Source organism: Carlito syrichta, unplaced genomic scaffold (genome assembly GCF_000164805.1).
Source record: "Carlito syrichta isolate Samal-C Ts95f unplaced genomic scaffold, Tarsius_syrichta-2.0.1 Scaffold309854, whole genome shotgun sequence".
NCBI classification, from domain to species: Eukaryota; Metazoa; Chordata; class Mammalia; order Primates; family Tarsiidae; genus Carlito; species Carlito syrichta.
Window position 1 is genome coordinate 610374 of NW_007253950.1, and position 20116 is coordinate 630489.

General features: G+C 52.0%; 1 protein-coding gene across 1 annotated transcript in view; it reads left to right on the top strand.

Moving 5' to 3' along the window:
* Positions 1-20116, top strand: part of CNGB1 (cyclic nucleotide gated channel beta 1) — an 82741-nt gene that overhangs the window by 5653 nt on the left and 56972 nt on the right. Inside the window, exons 7-13 of the mRNA XM_008068043.1 lie at positions 1200-1269; positions 1555-1594; positions 1980-2142; positions 3516-3591; positions 5045-5081; positions 11375-11525; positions 13180-13261. Coding sequence (XP_008066234.1) covers positions 1200-1269; positions 1555-1594; positions 1980-2142; positions 3516-3591; positions 5045-5081; positions 11375-11525; positions 13180-13261 — 619 coding nt within the window. The remainder of the gene's footprint in view (positions 1-1199; positions 1270-1554; positions 1595-1979; positions 2143-3515; positions 3592-5044; positions 5082-11374; positions 11526-13179; positions 13262-20116) is intronic.

Consider the following 20116-nt stretch of genomic DNA (forward strand, 5'->3'; position numbering starts at 1 on the left):
GTCTGACTTTTCATCAGAGGGTGGCAGTATGGAGGCAGGGCTGTGGCAAATCAGGGAGCCTATATCTTGCCCCAGGGAGGAGCCCTGCTCAGGTCCAAGTGCAGGAATGCTGGCCGAATGTGGCCAGAGCCTCCAGTTTTTCAAGAGAAGCTAGAAATCCAGGTTTTGTAATAAATCCTTAATTTTTAGATGTTACCAACTAGTCAAGAAGTTTTCAGGACACTGTCGACCCCGAAAGTGAGCCTGAAGCTTCCAGTTTATACTTTCTGCTGGAAGTCCAGATTCATGTATTCATCTCCATGTATCCCATTCATTCATTCACCCACTCATTCTTTCACTAGACTGTTGGCTCCTTGAGGGTAGAGGCTTTTGTCTTAGACACTGCTGAACCCCCTGGTGCCCAGTACAGTGCCTGAGAAAGAAGAGAGATTCAGCACACATGGGACAAACAAATGCATGAATGAACATATATATACAATCACAGATTCATTTCATTCATTCACTCATCCATTCATTCATTGCTCCAACTCTCTCTTTGTTTCTTTTGGCCGTCTCTTTCCAAGAGCTGCTCAGCTGACTCCTGGGACCACTAAAGCAATATAGGATGGGGGCACCCAGAGGACTTGTCACCTTTCCTCTGGGCCATATCTGGGGGGTCAGGTTACCCTGGCAACACAGAGCTTCCCTGAAGAGGGCGAGGCTTCCTGGAGGCCAGATGGTCTGGGACCCAACGTTTGCCTCCTAGCACCAGCTACAATCATTTGTGGGGCCCAGGGCAAAATGAAAATTCAGGCCATGGAGCCAAAAACAGGTCTTTCTAAGTATGGGGCCCTGTGTGATGCACAGGCCACATGCCCATGAAGCCAGCCCTGTCTCTCCCAGTCACAGGGAGCCCCTCCCATGCGGCATTCAGCTCCTACGCCTGCCCCAAGAGGCCAAGGCTGGGTCTGTCATTTCAGAGCCTGGCACAGCCCTGGGTCTGAATTTGAGGTTGGCAAAATTTCCCCATCAGCTTGGGGCCCTTTGAAAGTACCCAGGACAAGGTCCCCGGTGTGTAGAACAGGAGCCAAGGGTGAGGAAGGGCTGGCTGGAGTCAGGACCCCCAGTAGGCAGTCAGAGTGGTGTGGCCTGCCCATCCTTCGGCTGCTGTGCTGGCTTCACCCCTCACCCCAACTTCTTCCACTCTCCCATCCCCTCAGGCCATGGCTGCTCAGGTGGCTGGAGCAGAATCTGGAGAAAGTGCTGCCACAGCCCCCGAAAAACTCTGAGGTTAGTTGAGGAGAAGCAGGCAGCTGGCCACCAGGGAGGGTTTCTGGGGCGCCAGGAGGCCCTTCCCGCAGGCTAGCCCCACCCTCAGGAACCACGAAGTGGGGTGGTCTCCTACCTGCAGAGTCACCTGAGGGGAGGAGGGACTGTGAGAGGGGTACTAGGGGAGGTCCGAGGGAAGGAGAGAACCCTGCCCCTCCACCACTGACCTCAGAGGGACCAAGCTGGCCAGTGGGGAGTGCGCAGGGGCAGCTTTGACCCTGGCCTCCTTCCCCGTTCCTCACCCAGGGCTGTAAAGATGAGCCTGTGGATGCTGACCTGGACCCAGGTACAGGGAGGGGAGCCCGTGAGGGGGTGCCTGGGTGGTCATAAGCTGGACTGGGGGGAATCTGAGGGATCCCAGGGAGGCCCTTAGCCTTCAGCCGGGTTGGAGAAGGGTGCAGGGCTTGCTGAGAGTGTGCTATTGTGGGGGGCACTGGAACTCCCTCCCCAGTTCAGACTGGGAAGCTGGAGGCCTGCGACAGGCTTGTGAGGTCTTGGGCAAGTCCCTTCCCTCCCCAGGTCTCAGCTTCCACATCTGTCTGGTCTGTTTGAGGTGAGGGTCGCTTGGGGTGGTCATGTTAGTGCCTCGAGTCTGGCCCCCACCCCCATGCCCTTGAGGGTTCTAATGCAGCACTACATGGTGTCTCAACTTCTGCTCCCTCTGTGCTTAGCGCCTTCAGCGCTCCCCAGGGAAATGGAGCCCGTGCCACAGGCCCTGGAGAGCCCCTCGCTGCCCAATCCCGGCCCCACGGAGCCCACAGAGGAGCTGCTGGCTCCAGAGCCCCAGTCCGACTCCCAGGCCTCTTCCCTGATGCCACCCAGGGATCCTTCCAGGTGAGCCGCCCAAGTGCCATGCTGACCACAGGAAGCAGGGTCAGTGTTTGCCCAGGCCAGCACCCAACCTTCACACAGCCAGTGTTTTAAATTATAAATGTAACACACACAGCTGGAGGGAAACTCAGTCAGTTTCCAGACCCCGCCCAGGGCAGCAGCAGCCGCTGCAGCTTCTTGTCCTTGCCCACAGTCCATTCTGCTTTCAACACACGTCAGCAAGAACAAACTATACAGACTCGTCTGCACCTTATCTTTTTTTACTTTAAAATGTATCTTAGAGGTGGGGTACAGTGGGTCACACCTATAATCTCGGAGCTTTGGGAGGCCAAGGCAGGAGGATAGCATGAAGCCAGGAGTTCAATACCAACTTGGACAACAATGCAAAACCTCACCTGTAGAGACAATTTAAAAAATTAGCCGGGCATGGTGGTATGCGCCTGCAGTCCCAGCTACTCAGGAGGCTGAGGTGAGAGGATTGCTTGATCCCAAGTGGTCAGGTTACAGTAAGCCATGACTGGGCCACTATACTCCAGCCTGGGTGACAGAGCAAGACCCTGTTTCCAAAAAAAAGGTATGTTAGACATGGTTTTATACACATACTTCTTTATGTTGTGGTACTCCATTGTGTGGATGTGCCCGCTTTTGCTTAGCCGTTCAGTGGGCATATAGGTGATTTTCCACTCTTCTGCATCAACAGCCTGTGCATGCATATCTGGCTCACACACAAGTAAATCTGTAGGATAAAAGAGCAGAAATAAAGTTTCTGGGCCAAAAAATACACACCTTTAAAATCAGAATAGGTGCCAGGCTCAGTGGCTCAGCCTGTAATCCTAACACTCTGGGAGGCTGAAGTGAGTGGATTGCCTGAGCCCGTGGGCTCGAGACCAGCCCGGACAACTTGGCCAGACCTCGTCTCTACAGTAAAAAAAAAAAAAAAAATTAGTCGGGTGTGGTAGTGTGTGCCTGTAGTTCCAGCTACTTGGAAGGCTAAGACATCGCTGGAGCCCAGCAGGTTGACACTGAGGGTGGCCGTGAGCATGCCACTGCACTCCAACCTAGGTGACAGAGTGAGACTCCAATTCAAAAAATAAAAATCAAAAAATCAGGATAGGTGTTGCCAAATGTCTCCACCCCAGCAGGGTGCAAGAGGCCTGACATGCACTTCTAGGGGTGACTGACCTGCCTGCTGGGGTCAGAGAAGTAGCCAGAGGCTCTAGGGAGGATGAGGAGGGTAGGAAATGGTCTTCAGGGCTGGAGACCTGGGGTTGTCCTTCTGGCAGGCATGCTGTCTGCCTGGGGAGGGAGCTGACTCTGGCCTCAGGTTCCCTGAAAGCCTTCCCACCTGGACACAGCCCACTCTCTCCCGCCTGCAGGTTGGTCGCGTGGGTCCTGCACAGGCTGGAGAGTGCCCTGCCGCAGCCAGTACTCCATGGGAAGACCAGGGAACAGGTCAGTGCTGGACTAGGGAGAGGGCACTAGTGGTGGCGGGAGGGGTCTGAGGAACTCGAGTGGGGGTGGGATGGTCAGCTTGTGTCCCTGGGGGGTGAGGCATAGCAGGAGGAAGGGAGCCTTCGTCGGGAGCCCAGCCCACCCAGCCTGCTGGTCTGCATGACACATGTTCATTTCACACCTACTCTCTGGGCCATGGTGGTCACAGGGCTGAGGTGTGCTGGGCCAGCCCCACCTGCCAGGAGCTCACAGACGGTGGGGGAGGTCCTTCCGTGAGGGGAGCAGAGAGAAGTTGCGTGCAAGGTAGAGCCTGTCTGGGAGCATCAAGGAAGGCTTCCTGGTGGAGGTATCTTCCATGCTTGTGCAAAGGTCCAGAGACAAGAGAGACCTGGAATGTTCTGGGAAGGATTGGGGCTCACAGAAAGCCAGCAGGCTCCATATGCACTCCTGACAACCTAGAGCTCCAACATGGTGGGTAGGAGGAGCAAGGCCTCTGTTACCCTTTTCCTCTCCTTCCCCAAGAGCCTGAACCTAGCCCTTCTCTCCTGGGGACAATTGAACATCTTTATAGAAGCACCTGAAACTGGGGTGGAAGACCTAATCTCAGTCCTGGCTGTGTGACTGCAGCCCTGGTCCTCTCAGAACCTTGGTGGTCTCGCCTGAGCAATGGGCTAACAATCCTGTCACCACCCGGGGTTGTGAGAATGTGGAAAAGAGTTCTGTAAACAAAGATGTCCAGGTGCAGGCCCTGGGTCTTTGGGTCACTCGAGGTCCTGCCTGGCTCTTCTCAACAGGCCACTCAAGGTCCTGCCTGGCTCTGCTGTGGGGTCTGAGGGCAACCCCACCTTGCCTCACTTGAGCCAAGACCTTGGCTCTCAAAGCTCTTCTCCCCAATTCCCTCATTGGCTCTGGGCACAGGAGGAACCCTCTTTTCCATTTCTCGGGATCACTGAGACCCAGAGAGGTGGGTCGAAGTCATGCCACTGGAGTCAGAGCCCAGGTCCAGGCTCCCCCAGCCTCATCCGTCTGGCCCTCTTCCAGGGCTGGCTCCTGCTAGGGGAGGCCACAGTGGGTGGTGGGCAGGAAACTCCGGACCCTGCCCAGCAGGCTGAACCCTCAGGCCCTGTGTTTCTGCAGCCTCCACAGGTAGCAGAGGAGTTTAGAGTTTTCCAAGGGCGAAAAGGGAGCCAAGGGGCAGGAACAAGATGCCCTCACTGAGAGAAGGGGCCAGAGGACGGGGTGGGGGCAGGTATGGTGCTGGTGGGGAGAGGCCTCCATGGAGCCAGAGCTTTGAGATAACCCTTAGTGATCCTGGTAGGGAGGAGCTGGAGGAGGCATCGGCACCAGGATCTTTTGTGGGTGCCTAGCTCCTGCATGTGCTGGGAGGGATGGTTGGAGCAGAAGGCTGGTGAGGAGGCCACAGTGGTCTTTTCTTCTTTCCCCCCGCATGCAGGAGCCCGACGCCCCTGAGACATGTGAGGTGCAGACCAGTAAGTGACACATTTGTGGGTCCTCTCCAGGAGGGTTGCTTGCTCTCCTCGGGTCTGAGGGTACATGGGCAGTGGGGCTGTCTCTGGCCAGGCCTGGACTCACACAGGATCTCCTAGCCCAGAGCTGAGAGAGCCTCATGCTCTGCAGGCCCCACCCTCAGCCAGGGGTAGCCAGAGCCTGGCCCAGAGCCAGACCAACTTCTAGCCTCTATCCAGAGAAAACAGTCACAAGGTCAAGTCGGAGGGGCCCCTTCTTGCTGGAAACTCCCAGAGAGAGTGGCCCTTACCCCTCCCAGCTGGGCAAGTGGGTTGAGCCAAGCAGAGTCATGGTGGGGGCTAGGCTTTCCCTGGGGGGAGCAGACCCCATAGACTCCAGCTTCCTTGAGATGGGAGGTGTCCCCCTTGCCTGGGGCTGAATTGGGGAGGTATGTGAGGCCGTTTATCCCAGGTCTGAGCCGGGATTGGAGGACCAAGAACTAAGACCAGGGTGGAGCTAGAAGCAGAGTCTGGTCTTCCTTCATTTTATGGCCTCAGGAAAGGCATGCAGTGGACAGGCACTCATTCATCCATTCATTCATTCAGCAAATAGTCATGGACAGCCTACTATGTGCCAGGCCTGTGATGGGGTCTAGCAGTCAGCGAAGCCTGTGGGTGGTGGCATCCCCTGACCCATCTTAGACGCAGAGTCTCTGACCGGGGGCCTTGGGGGTCCCAGGGCTGCTCTCCACTGTGTCCAGCCCCAGCCCACTAGGCCTATGGTGGTCTTCATGAGCGCCCTGAAGCTGGGGGTGGCCACCGTGGCCCAGAACATGACAGGCCAGCTGACCATGGAGCTTGAGTCTGATGGAGGATTTGGGGTTTCTAGAAGTTGCAATGACAGCATGAGGAGGAGGAGGGCCTGCTGGCTTCAGAGCAGGGCACGCACAGCATCCCACGGTGCTAGATGGCTGGATGGATGGATGTCGCCTGGTGTGGGCAGAGCAGCTGTGGGGGCAGCAGGGGCAAGGCTCAGAGGACTGAAGGTGCCAGCCCAAGGCCCCAGGGCAGGTCTAAGGAGTGGGGACTAGAGTCCACCTGCCCAATCAGGCAAAGGCTAAAGGTACCAGAAACGTTTCCAGAGCCCCCAGGGGTCTCCACCTGAGGACAGAGCCCCCAGCCCCTTATCATGCTCTCTGGAAGGAGGCAGGATTCCCAGTCAGCCATAGCCAGGGCCTCCCTGCAATTCCTGGAGCTCACCAGTCATGGTTAGGTGCTAGGGCAGACTCAGCGTGGGGCCAGGAACCCATGTGGGTTTGTCCCCTGGGGGTACCGTAATAGATGACCACACACTGGTGGCAGAGAACAGCAGAGATGAATTCTCCCGCAATTCGGGAGCCAGAAGCCCAGCATCAAGTTGACAGGGTTGGTTTCTTCTGAGGCTCTGAGAGGATACCACCCCACGCCCCTCTCCTGGCTTCTGGCGGCTCTTGGCAGCCCTTGGCATTCTGCTTCCATCTCCACACAGCCGTTCCCTGCGTCTGTGTGCGTGTCAATCCCTCTCTCCTTCCTTGAGAACGTCAGTCACTAGGTTTCAGGCCCACCCTAAATCCGGGATGATCTCACGCTGAGATCCTTAACTTAATCACATCTGCAAAGAAGCTATTTCCAAATAAGGTCACATTCACCGGTAATGGGGTTAGGGCTTGGAATTATCGTTTTGGGGGGACACCATTTAACCCATGACATGGGGAGCCTCTGAGGGGCCGGGGGATGCGTGTTTCCAGTCTCCCCCATCCATTCACTCATTCACTCAGTCAGTCACTCACACTCACACACTCACCCCTCCGCCTGTCCACCTAGATGCCCACCCTCTGTCTTCTCCTTCGTTTCAGGGGTGATGGCAGCTGGAGGCCCCTGAAACAAGGGAGAAGGGAGCTGGGAGAGCGCATATGGACACACGGATGGATGGATGGATGGATGGAAGGAAAGAAGGATGCCCCGGAGAGAAGACCTTCAGGGGTGGGGGGTTGGCCACCGGCCCCCGACCTATTCGAACAGTGAACCCCTGTGCCTCCCCACATTCCCAGGCAGGGCAAGGGGAGCCAGAGTCACCTATGTCAATCCCAGATCCTCCTTCCAGGGTGCATGGCAAGGGAGCAGGACCCAGACCAGAACAAGGGGAAGATCAACCATGGGCAGCCTGCAAGATTTAAGCTAGGCGGCAGGAAGACTTCCCCACTGGAAGTCTGTGGAAAAACCCCACAACCAGGCTTGGTGGCACGTGCCTGTAGTCCCAGCAACTTGGAAGGCCAAGGTAGGAGGATAGCTTGAGCCCAGGAGTTCGAGTCTAGCTGGGAACATAGCAAGATTCCATCTCTAAAAAACAAACAAACAAACCAATAAATAAAATTGCAAAGCCCCCTGGAGGACTTGACATTGAGCCTCTCTTTGAGAGGATGCCTGCACAGCCCTCAGCGTGGTGACAGTTTTTCCCAGAAGAGGTTCTCTTTAAGCCTGGCCACAGTTCTCTCCTTCTAAGGGTCAGGAACCACCAGTAGATAATGACAAACATTTTCATTAACATTAAAAAGCAGAAATTAACACATCAAACCACTGTGATTGCATAACATTATTGTTTAGAATAAGACTAAAATAAGTATGGAAGTTTATAAAGCAGTGGACTAGGTGTGCTGTGACCTGGGGTGTCAGGGTTGCAGGACCAGGGGAACTGGCCAGGAGTCCTGAGCTGGGTATCCTGGCTCCGGCCCACACAAGTCTTTGTTTGGGCCAAGGAGCAATTTTAAAAATTGGAATTAGTTGCCGACATTTAAAAATCAGGTGGTTTGACATATAAAAATTCTAGCTTCTCTTAAAACCAGGGAAGACCTGGCTGTTACAGGACCATGTCGTGCTCGTGAGGCCAGTTTGAGCAGCAGCTGACACTGGCACCTTGATTTGCAGACGCCATCTCCCTGGCTAGGTAGGCTTTTGAGTTTGAGACCCCCAAGTTCTCTAACTGATGGTGAGGAGAGGACAATCCCAGGAGAGGGAACAAAGTGAGCAAATGCCTGAGGGTCAGAGAAGGAGGGGGTGGACGAGAGAGTGGTGGGCACTTCAGCTAATCTGGAACCCAGAGTCCTTAATGCAGAAGATAAGACTAGAAAAACTGGGCCCTGACTTTAGGAGACTTGGCTGTAGGCAACGGGGAGCCATTGAAGGTAGTTGAGCAAGGGAGTGACTTCATAAAGATTTCTCTGGGGCTGAGCAAGTATTGGAGGCAGGGAAAGCAATCAAAGCAGGGCCACCTCTGAAGCACCTGGGGGCAGCTATAAAGAATGTCCCACCCCCAGACCTTCTGAGTATGGAGAGCCTGTGAAACCGTTTGTTTGAGAAGTACCTGTCTCCCTGGATGATTCTGATGGTGGGGGAGAGGCTGAGACCATACACAAGAAATACCCAGTAAGTGTGAGTGAGAGGTCAGTGCTTTGGGGCCAGGTGGGAAGAGAGGTGGGCCTGGACCAGGGAGAGACAGAGGTAGAGGGTGTCATGACCCAGACCTACCAGAGAGGATGGAGGCTCACAGCCAGAGCTCGGACTTTGACAGCAACCTGGGACCCAGGTGGGGGGCTTGGCCTAGAACCCACATACCTGGGCCCCATCTACTGATCCTGGAAACAGGATCGCCTTCCCCAAAGAGCGGCTGACCTTGACTGGCTGGGGTCAGAGTCGTGCTCAACGGCCCTGAGGGCAGAGAGGTGGCTGCCAGGAGGTGGCATGCCCTAACAGAACAGCAGTTCCTTGGGAGCTGGAGACCCGGCTAGGGCCCCAGGATGGCTGTGCGTCAGACACCACAAGGAGGGCTCGGAGCTCCAGGGGTGGGCCAGCAGCTCTTCCGCCAGCCTGCTGGGCCCCGTGCTGGGGCTGCGTGGCAATGTGTGTGCTGGGTCATGCGTGGCAGTGACCTCGGGTAACTGTAGAATCTATAGCTGTCAGATGGGGACGGTGTAGGGCACACCCGCAGACCTACTGTGGAGACAAAAAGAGGACAGACTTGTAGAACGCCTGTCCATGAAACAGGCCCTAAAAAGAAAGGAAAGCAAGTGTGTGAGCGAGACAGCATCAGCTGTTAAGGACAGAACCCAGTGAGGCGGCTGGGACGGTGCACGTGGGAGACAGATGTCAGGAGGCCTGGCTCTGCCTCCACCTTCCTGTGTGGACTTAGACAAGATGCTCAGACTCTCTGGGATGTATACCATGGGGGAGAGCACTGTATTGTCCTCGCCCTCTGGGATCGCTGTGAAAGCTAGCGAGCTCTCAAGCAAAGGGATACTCTGTCCCCCGGGTGTTCCCTGCTATGCCCAGGTAGGAATTTGTACCCCAAGAGTCTGCTCAGGATGGAGACACAACACCATTGCTGGATAGCAACAGAGAATAACATGTACCAGGCACCCCACTGCTGGATTCAGGGTCACACTCGGAGCAACCTCCCCGGACAAACCCCAGAGATGTTGGCAGGGCCGAGGAGCCAGGACCCACTGTGGAAAAGGCTGGTTCAGGACGCTCGTGGGGGCTTCCTACTCTGTGAGACAGGAGTAATATCTGTGCCTGGAAGCTGGGAGCTCCATGCCTTGAACGTGAGAAGCACCTCGTGATAGAAGGTGTTTATCTGCGTCTCCAGTTGCTCATCTGTAAAATGGGGAATAAAATGCAAAAGAGGGAAAATAAAATGGGGATAATAGTGAAAACCTCGAAAGGTTGATGTCAAGACTGATGGAGTTAATCCATGTCAGTCACCTAACACAGGCCTGGCAATAGAAAGGGCTCAAAATGTAGCCGTGGTTACTACTACTGTTATTATTATGTTACACCATGATGGTAACTTCCAAAGACACAGGATAACCTGAGGAAGACTTCCATTTAAAGTCACCATTAGGCTGGGTGTGATGGCTCACTCCTATAATCCCAGCACTTTGGGAGGCCGAGGCGAGAGGACTGCCTGAGTCCACGGGTTTGAGACCAGCCTGGGCAACTTGACAAGAGCTCATCTCTACAATAAATCAAAAAATTAGCTGGGTGTGGTGGTGCGTGCTTGAATTTCTAGCTACTTGGATGGCTGAGGTGGAAGGATCACCTGAGCCCAGTAGGTCTAGGCTGTGGTGGCCGTGAGTGTGCTACTGCCCTCCAGCCTGGATGACAAAGTGAGACTCCAATTCAAAAATAAATAAGTAAAAATAAAATAAATTCACCATTACAAGGCTGGGCATGGTGGCTCAGACCTGTAATCCCAGCACTTTGGGAGGTCGAGGGAGGAAGATTGCTTGGGGCCAAGAGTTTGAGACCAGCCTGGGCAACATAGTGAGACCTCATCTCTACAAAAAAATTTAAAAATTAGCCAGACATGGTGGCATGCACCTGTAGTTCCAGCTACTTTGCAGGTGAGGTGGGAGGATTACCTGAACCCAGGAGGTCAAACTGCCGTGAGCCATGATCATATCATAGAGTGAGACTCTGTCTCTAAAAATTAAATAAATAAAGTCACCATGACTAATTCATACTTGACTTGAGGTCCACCAAGACCCCTCCTGGAGCTTTGTGGGAGCGCCTGGTATCCAAGCAATCTCCCCCTTTCTCTCTGACACCTGCTGGAAGTGTGTGGGCTTAGACTCCTGATGAGACTCCCCTGCACTTCCTGCGAGCTTCTGCCAAGCTCACAGGCCCAGAGTGTTTTCATGGTCAAGGACCTGGGCACCTGGAGAAATGCTGAAAATTACAGGCTCCTATCTAAAGGTGGGAGCACCCCCATGAGGAAGTCATAGGCCCAGAGAAAGGAAAGGACTCCCAGACACAAGTGCTGAGTTTATGGGCATGCTGTCACCAGGGGGTGGCATCTAGAAAACAGGTGATGGGCAGGTTCCCTCTGCATCCCTTAGAACAATCCAGGCAGCCCTGCACCTGGATGTGGCTGATGGAGCCTGGTTCTTCCGGCATCCCCTGCGATGCTATGATTAGAGGCACTGTTTCTGCTTCTGCACAAACCTCCAAGGAGGCACCAGTGAGAAACTCACATGATCAGCTTTAATGAACTCTCTGACTCAAGAGGAAAAGGAAGGGAATAATGGAAGGAGACGGGGGTGAGCGAGCTTGAGCTCCAACCCCTCACATGAGTGCTGATCTGGTTGTCGACGGTCTGCTGAGAATGCGGCCATTTCTCCACTGCTTGTCTAAGAGCTGCTGGCGATGGCCAGGGCTCCCTGTGGGGCCCCAAGCCTGCTCTCCCCCACATCCCACAGATGACTCCTCCTGTGTCCCCGCAGTCAGCATCCTCCCCAGAGAGCAAGTGGAGCCTGACCTGGTCCTAGAGGAGGTTGACCCTCAGGTGGAGGATGACCCGAAGGATGGCCCACAGAGTACAGACACGGTTCCAGCTGATGAGGAAGAGAATGAAGCCGTGGAGGAGGCACCCAGGTGGGAGTCTGAGACAACTCTGGAAACATTAGCTATTGTTTGAGAAGGTGACAGGCCCATAGTACAGAATCCCAAGGTCTAAAGGAGTACAGACCAGGCATAGTGGTTTAAGCCTGTAATCTCAGCACTTTGGGAGGCCAAAGTAGGAAGACTGTTAGAAACCAGCCTGGGCAACACAGTGAGACTCCAACTCTATGATTTAAAAAAAGGGGGGCCAGGCTTGGTAGCTCAGCCTATAATCCCAGCACTTTGGGAGGCTGAGGCGAGTGGATTGCCTGAGCCCGCAGGTTCAAGACCAGCCCGGGCAATTTGGCAAGACCTCATCTCTACAATAAAATAAAAAATAGCCGGGTGTGGTAGCGCGTGTCTACAGTCCCGGCTACTAGGAAGACTGAGACGGAAGGATCACCAGAGCCCAGCAGGTCGGCACTGGGGTGTCCGTGAGCATGTGTGCCACTGCACTCCAACCTGAGCAAAGGAGTGAGACTTCAACTCAAAAAAAAAAAAAAAAGGCACAGAGCAGGAACCAAGCCTGCCTCATCCACCCTCAGGCACTCACCCTCTCCCCACAGGTACAGCAGCTAACAGGTTCCCATGCACCCTTCCAGAAACAGTTTGGGTATAAACAAGCATGCATCGCCCTCTTTTTTTTCCACAAAAGATAGCATATCCCATGTACCTATCTGCACCTTGCTATATTCATTCAAAAATATACTTTGAGGTATTCCCACATTCGGTACATAGAGATCATCCCTCACTTTTTACAGCTGCATAGTATTCCATTGTATGGATGTACCACAATTTATTTAACCTGTCCACTATTGGTGGACATTTAGGTTCATTCCAAAACTTTGTTATATGAACAACTCTTCAGCGGGCACTCTTGGATACATGTCTTTGCACACATGTGAGTACACCAGCAGGACAGGTCTCCAGAGGGGGTATTGCCTAGCTGCTGAGTATGAAAATGTGGGATGGCCGGGCTCGGTGGCTCAGCCTGTAATCTCAGCGCTTTGAAAGGCCAAGGCAAGTGGATTGCCTGAACCCTCAGGTTTGAGATCCACCCCGGCAACTTGGTGAGGCCTCGTTTCTACAATAAATAAAAAAATTAGCCGGGTGTGGTAGCACACACCTGTAGTTCGAACTACTTGGAAGGCTGAGGCGGAAGGATCGCCGGAGCCCTGCAGGTTGAGGCTGCGGTGGCCAGGAGCGTGCCACTGCACTCCAGTCTGCAGGACAGAGACTCCAACTCAAAAAAAAAAATGTGGGATCATGGATGTGATTGCCAAATCGCCCTTCTCAGGGGCGTCATGGTCTTCGTTCCCACTAGCAATGCTGGGTGATGGTGGGAGGTCCAATTGAGAGGTCTCAGGTCCTTAAGCCAATAATCTACCTTGCTAAGATGAGGGAACTGAGACCCAGGGAGGATCAGAGGCTGGCCTGGTGTCACCACCAGGACAGGGCCCCATGCAGGGAAGAGCGCTTGTGCTGGAAAGAGCGGACGGCGCTCGGGTGGGGGTCCCCAGGCTGAGCCTGGGCTGGAGAGCCCAGTCCTGTCCCAGGAGGCTTGGGAAGTCTGACAGAAAATGGGCAAGAGGCAAACTCGGGGGGCAGCTTCAGGTACGCTCACCTCCCACCTCTGACCCCACCTCAGGGAGCTGCCCCCAATTGAAGAGGAGAAAGAAGATGAGGAGGAGGATGGAGAGGAGGAGGAGGAAGAGGACAAGGACGAGGAGGTGGAGGTGGTGTTGCCTGAGTAAGTAACTTGTCCACCTGGCCCCAGGGGACAAGGCTACAGTGAGGGACCGCTGGGTAACTGGGGCAGGGGCGCTCTCTGCTGTTCATGGAAGCTCTGTTCCATTGTTCTGTGCTGTGTGTCGCTGGGCTGTGACTAGAGAGGCTGGGAAAAGCTGGGGGGGTCCCCCACTGTGGTCATAATGACCCGGGAATCATATTACCCACCATTCAGCCCGCCCCACCGCCACTGCCACACACACACACATACTAAATGAAACCTCCATGAGGGCTCTGGGACTCTCGTCTGCTATTTTCACGGCCATGTCCCCAGAGCCTAGAACAGTGCCTGGTACACAGTAGGCACCAAATAAATATTAGTTGAATGTATACATGGATGCATGAATGAACACATACAGTGGGCTCTCAGATCTCACCTATTACTAACAAAACCAAGGCTGTCTCCCCCTCTACGGTCCCCCTTCCCAAGATGCCTTTGATGCCTTCTAAGACTGCCTTGAATTCTGCTCTATTGCCCATTAATGATCCATTCTCTGCCCACATCCATGAAGATTTCAACATTAAAACACACGGAAGAAGGCTGTAATCCCAGCACTTTGGGAGACAGAGGCAGGAGGATTGCTTGAGCCCAGGAATTCAAGACCAGCCTAGGCAACATAGCAAGATCTTGTCTCTATAAATTTTTTTTTAATTAGCCATCTGTAGTCCCAGCTATGGGAGGTTGAAGTGGAAGGATCACCTAAGCACAGGAGGTTGCAGCTGCAGTGAGCCATGATTGTGCCACTGCCCTCCAGCCTGGGCAACAGAGCAAGACCCCACCTGAAAAAAACAGTGCCCAGAAACCATGAAGAGGGAGAAAGCTTTTAGCACCATGGGACGGATGGAAGGCTGGATGGGCCGATGGCTCCCATGAGGAGGAAGAGCAGGCAGCTGGACACCTGAGTCTAGCTTAGGAGTGGGAGCGTTTGGGCTGGAGATGTGACATTGGGAATCTGGTCGCCTGGGTGGCCTTGGAAGCTGTGGGGCTGGAGGCGATGACCAGGGAGTGGATAGAGGGAAGGCCCGAGGACCTGATTAGGGGTCAGGGAGATGAGGAGGAACCAGAAAGGACAGAGGAGGCATTAGTGAGGGGGCGGGAGACAAGGAAAGTGTAAGGCCCAGAGGCCAAGTTACAAAGTGTTTCAAGGAGGAAGGGCCACCTCAAAAGCAAGTTGTAAAGGCCTTGAACTTGATTTCCCAAGAGCAACAGGGAGCCATTGAAGGTTTGTGAGAAGGAGAGAGGCATGATCTGGCAGCTGTTTTGGGGCGAGACTGAGGCAGGGAGAACAGAGCGGAGGCTGTTGTCATGGGTCAGGTGAAAGTAAGTTACTGTGTCCCTTGCTCCAGTCTCCTGGCATCATTCCCTGTCCTGGTCACTCTGCCCACTATGGTACCTCCTGGCCCACACCCTTTCACCTGGCCTCTGGCCTGGCTTGAGACAGGGCAGGACCATGAGTACTAAGAGCACAGACTTTGGCATCAGAAATGTCACTTTGCTCCTGTTAGTAGAGTGACCTGGGCCCGTGGCGTGCCCGCTCAGAGCTTCTGCCTCCGTGTCCGTAAATGCGGGATAGTAACGGCCTCCTGTGGATAGGGGACATGCGGGCCAGTGATGGTGATGGAGGTGGCAAGGTTCACCTGGAGTGTCCAATCGATGGTCATGAGTGTTCTCGTCCCCGCAGGGGGTCTCTTATAGTCCTAGCACAGAAATGAGGTCAACACAGGATTTCAGAGCTGGAAGCCTGCTCCGTGTCACCTGCTTTTAGCCCACCCTTGTTCAGTTCACATAGAATCTTTCCATTCTTGACAGGAATGGAGACACAGCCTCCACTTGCTTACCTCCAGTGATGGGGAGCTCCCAGCCTCTCAAAGGCAGTTCGTTCCATCCAGATGCACTTCTGATTTGTGAAGTTACTTCTTACACCAAACTAGGCTTGCTTCCCTATGGCTTCTGTAACCTCCAAATTCTGCTTTCTGGGTCTCCTCCCACCCCAGCCCCAGCCAGGTGAAGACCTTAGAAGCTGCCTCATCAGGGCAGCTTGTTTGTGCCCTGCTCTCTACCTGCCCCTGTGGGAGAGTGCAGAGAACTGGGTCCCTCCCCTACTAAACATGTACACTTAACACAGGCCTGAAAACCTCTGTGCCACTGCTGAAACAATGCAGCTGAAATAGCCCTTGAAGGCCAGTGATCAACTGTGCTCACACACATGCCCAAACCACACACTTTCCCAAAATGCAGTACACATGCACGCACGCATGCATGTCTATACTATACACCAGCACAGACACACGCCATGTTATACACACATGTACATATGCAGGCATGCACACACTTATACCCATATGTATTCTGCATATCCACATATGTTCACACATACGTGTGTCCACATGTCAATGTTACATCTTTGCACACATGCTCATACACACAAGCACGTGCATAGAGGGTTACCCCTGTGTGCTGTAGCCGCACATGCCTTCACACACATGTTCATCCAGAGTTTTAAACTCAGGGAAATTTTGGGCCCCAGGCCCAGGGAGGGACAAGGGCACTGTGGTGACAGAGTCAGTGACCCAGGGCAAGACGGTTTGAAGTCTGGGGCAAGCAGATCTGGGCTGTCCCTGGCTGGGGAAGGATGCTCATGGCCAGCTCTGCGGAGGCACAGGATACTGATGACGCAGGGGCCCTGGTAACCGGCAGAGGGTCGCCTAGCGACCTGGTCTCTGCAGGCAGAAGTTCAGCTTTTCCTAGCAACCGTGGCCTTTGGTCCCACCTGGCCTCCCTGGAGGCGCCTCTGCAGTTCCCTACACAGCCTCTCAATCTGATTAGAAGCAGGAGGAGCTGGTGGCTCATCTGCCACCGGAGCCACACTGGCTCGGGCGCTGGTCTAGTGGCTGGGCTGGGGATCTCCCAGTTCTCCATTTGCATGCATCAACCCGGGCTGGGGATGAATGTCACAGCCCCCAGCTGAGATCCTGCACCATGGGCATCCTTGCCAGCAAAGACAAAGAGACCCAAGTAGGTGCCTGCTTCTCCCCAAGGGTTCCCTTCCTTCCTTCTCTTGGGGTTGATACTTCAGGTGGAGAGTGCAGAAGGCAACAGTGAGGACTCGGGGGCACAGCCTGTGGAGGGGAATGGCGAAGGAGGGGGTTTGGTGAAGCCCTGAGCGCTGGCTGCTGCTGCTGCTCCCTGAGACTTACACTTGGAAAACCAGGGGTCCCCTGGAAGCCTAGCTCAGCCAGTCTCTGTTCCTCTGTTTGGAAATCCCTGTGACTTTGTTCCTCTGTTTGGAAATCCCTGTGACTTGGGAGTTTTTGGAAGTTGATGCCCTCCTGTTTCTGGGCTGGGCAAGAGGAGCCCTTGGCAGGGCCTGGGCACACCGTCAAGTGAGAGCAAGGTGGCTTTGGTACATGGGCCTCAAAACAGCCCCCAGTGACGTTGACAGGGCCACTACAGGGGCCTTAAGTTATCTCAGTCGCTGGGGATTTTTATGCAAAACATTCCCCAATCCACATGGGTGATTTCATAGCCCTGCAGATCGCCATCTCCTCTGGGATTAATAATAATAATGACCACAACAATAATAGCAACTGCTGTTGACCAGTACTATTTCTTGTGCCACTCACAGGGTAAGGGACCCCGAATGGTAGATTATTTTGCTAATCCCATTTCACAGATGAGAGAATTAAAGTTCTGAGACAATGCCCCGCCAGGAAGTGCAGAGCTGGGATTCCATCCTTAGTCGGCTTAAATCCAAAGTGAACACTTGGTACCGCAGACAAGGAAAACTGCTTACAATCTTTAAAGACAGAGAATCTAGAAGAATCATGGGAATGACACCCAATAGGCTTTCTTGACCTTCCGTGAGATTCTCACCGGTCCTTCTGACTTTACTCAAATAAGCCAGGCAGTACAGGCTGGGCAAGTCCTACCCATTTGACAGATAAGCAAACAGAGGCAGCACAAAGGCTTTCCGGGTGACTTGCCCCAGGCCATGCGGTGATTTCTGACCTGATGCGCAAAGGAGCAGGACCCCAGGAAGCCTCTGGCTGGGCCTGTGGGTAGCTCATTTCCTGAGCCTTCGTGCTGTAAGGTAGAGAGCTGAGAAGGGCCCCATGTCAGCTTCTGGGGAATTCACTGGGGCAGGGCTGACTCTCCTTGGCATGCTAGGCAAAGTGCCCAGAATGCTTCTAGGGGCCCATGAGATTGTTTTGATTTCTTTTAAAATCAGACCTAAAACGCACTTTAAAGAGAAGGCAATGTCTTAAGAGATAATAACATATTAATCTTTGTACAAATGCAGACACAAAAATATAATTTTTAATATTTATTTAGGGAGCAAGGGGTCCATAAGGGCTTCCATGCCGGGACTCAGGAAAGTCATTCATGTGGCCTTGCTTTTGTGACTTGAATCTCTAAAAAATCTGTTTCTTCCTGGACAGGGTGGGGTGTATTACCCTGATAATTCAGACCCCTCACAGTAGAAATATCTATAGAATGAAGAGTAATAAAGTTATTTGTGTGCTTGGATTATCCAGACACTTGTATGCCTCCATGCCACGTAGTGGCCATGTAGGCACTCAGAGGTGGGTGGTGAAATGTAGTGTTAAGCACATGGCCTTGGGGTCAAGGCTACTGATATTGTATCCAAGTTTGCCTTGTACAGGCTGTGTGACTACGGACTGACCATCAGACCTCTCTGGGCCTCCGTGTTCTAAGCTAGAATAGGCTCAGTTATAGCTCTAGTCTCTCGGGGTTATGTATTGTTGTTGTTGTTGGTTTTCTAGACTTCTTCTTTTAAAAAATTAATTTTTAATGGACCCATAAAAATTGAATATATTTATGCTGTACAACACGTTGTTTTGAAATGTGTATTCAATGTGGGATGGCTAATTTAAACCAATTAGCGTATGCGTTACCTCACATACTCATAATTTTTTGTGGTGAGAAGGCTTCAGATGCTCTCTGAGGGATTTTTAAGAACATGATACAGTGTTAATAACTATAGTCACCATGAGCAATAGATCTCCTGAACTTATTCCTCCTATCCAACTGAATTTTCTTGCCAGTGTCCTTTAACCAACCTCCCCAGCCCTCACCCCTGGCAACCCCCATTCTACTCTCTGCTTCTATGAGTTCAACTTGTTAGCACTCCACAGCTAAACAAGATCATCTGGTACTTACCTTTCTGTGCCCGGCATGTTTCGTTTAACATGACATCCTCAAGGTTCATCGATGTTGTCACTTGTCACAAGTGACAAGATTTCCTTCTTTTTAAAGGCGGGATAGTATTCCATTGTGTGTTTGTACGCATTATCTTTATTCAGTGATATTGACAGACAAAGGTCGTTTCACTATTATGGCTATTGTGAATAGTCTGCAATGCACGTGAGAGTCGGGTATCCCTTCAACTGGTTTCATTTCTTTTGGATATACACCCAACAGGAGGATCGCTGAATCATATGGTAGATATATTTTAATTTTTAAAAAAATCTCCTTGCAGTTTTTCAGAATGGCTGTACTAATTTACATTCCCACCTTCAGTGTTCACATTTCTCTCCAACACTAGTTATCTGTTGTCTTTTTTTTTTTTTTGAGTTGGAGTCTCACTGTTGCCCAGACTGGAGTGCAGTGGCCACTCCCAGTCACCGCAGCCTCGACCTGCTGGGCTCCGGCGATCCTTCCGCCTCAGCCTTCCGAGTAGCCGGAATTACAGGCGCGCGCTACCACGCCCGGCCAATTTTTTGATTTATTGTAGAGATGAGGTCTCGCCTGCCCAGGTGGGTCTCGAACCCGTCTATTGTCTTTTTGATAATAACTATATGAACAGGTGTAAAGTGAAATGTCATTATGATTTTTAAATGTGCATTTCTCTGATAATTTGTGATGTGGAGCATTTTTTCATATATCCTTTGGCCATTAGTAGTCTTCTTTTGAGAAATGTCTGTTCAGATTATTTACCCATTTTTTAAAAATCAAGATATTTGTTTTCTTGTTACTGAGTTGTTTGAGTTCCTTATGTATTTTAGATATTAACGCTTTGTCAGATATATTAACATATATATGTTATATATTTTGGACATTTGCAAATATTTTCTCCTTTTCCATAGGTTGTCTCTTCACTCTGTTTTTGTTTTTGTTTGGTTTTTGCTGTGCAGAAGCTGTTTAGTTTGTTGTAATCTCATTTGTCTATTTTTGCTTTTGTGGTCTGTGCTTTTGGGGTCAAATCCAAAAGTTCATTGCTCAAATCAATGTCATGGAAATTTCCCCCTATGTTTTCTTCTAGCAGTTTTGTAGTTTCAGGTCTTACATTTTAGTCTTCAATCTATTTTCATTCGATTTTTTTTTTGGAAATAGTGTAAGATAAGGGTCTAATTTTATTCTGCAAATGAATAGCCATTTATTGAAGAGACTAATCTTGACAACTTTGTCAAAATTCATCTGACCATAAACACATGGGTTTATTTCTGGGCTATTTGTTCCATTGATCTATGTATCTGTCAGTCTTCATGCCAGTTTCATGCTGTTTTGATTATTATAGGTCTGCAGTATGTTTTGAAGACAGGTAGTGTGATACCTCCAGCTTTGTTCTTTTTATTCAAGATTGCTTTGGCTATTCTGCATCTTTTGTGGTTCTATACCTACCAATTTTAGGATTTTTTTTTTAATTTCTGAGAAAAATGTCATTCGAATTTTGATAGGGATTGCACTGAATCTGTAGATTGCTTTGAACAGTATGAACATTTTAACAATAGTAATTCTTTCCATCCATGAACACAAGGTGCCTTTCCTTTTATTT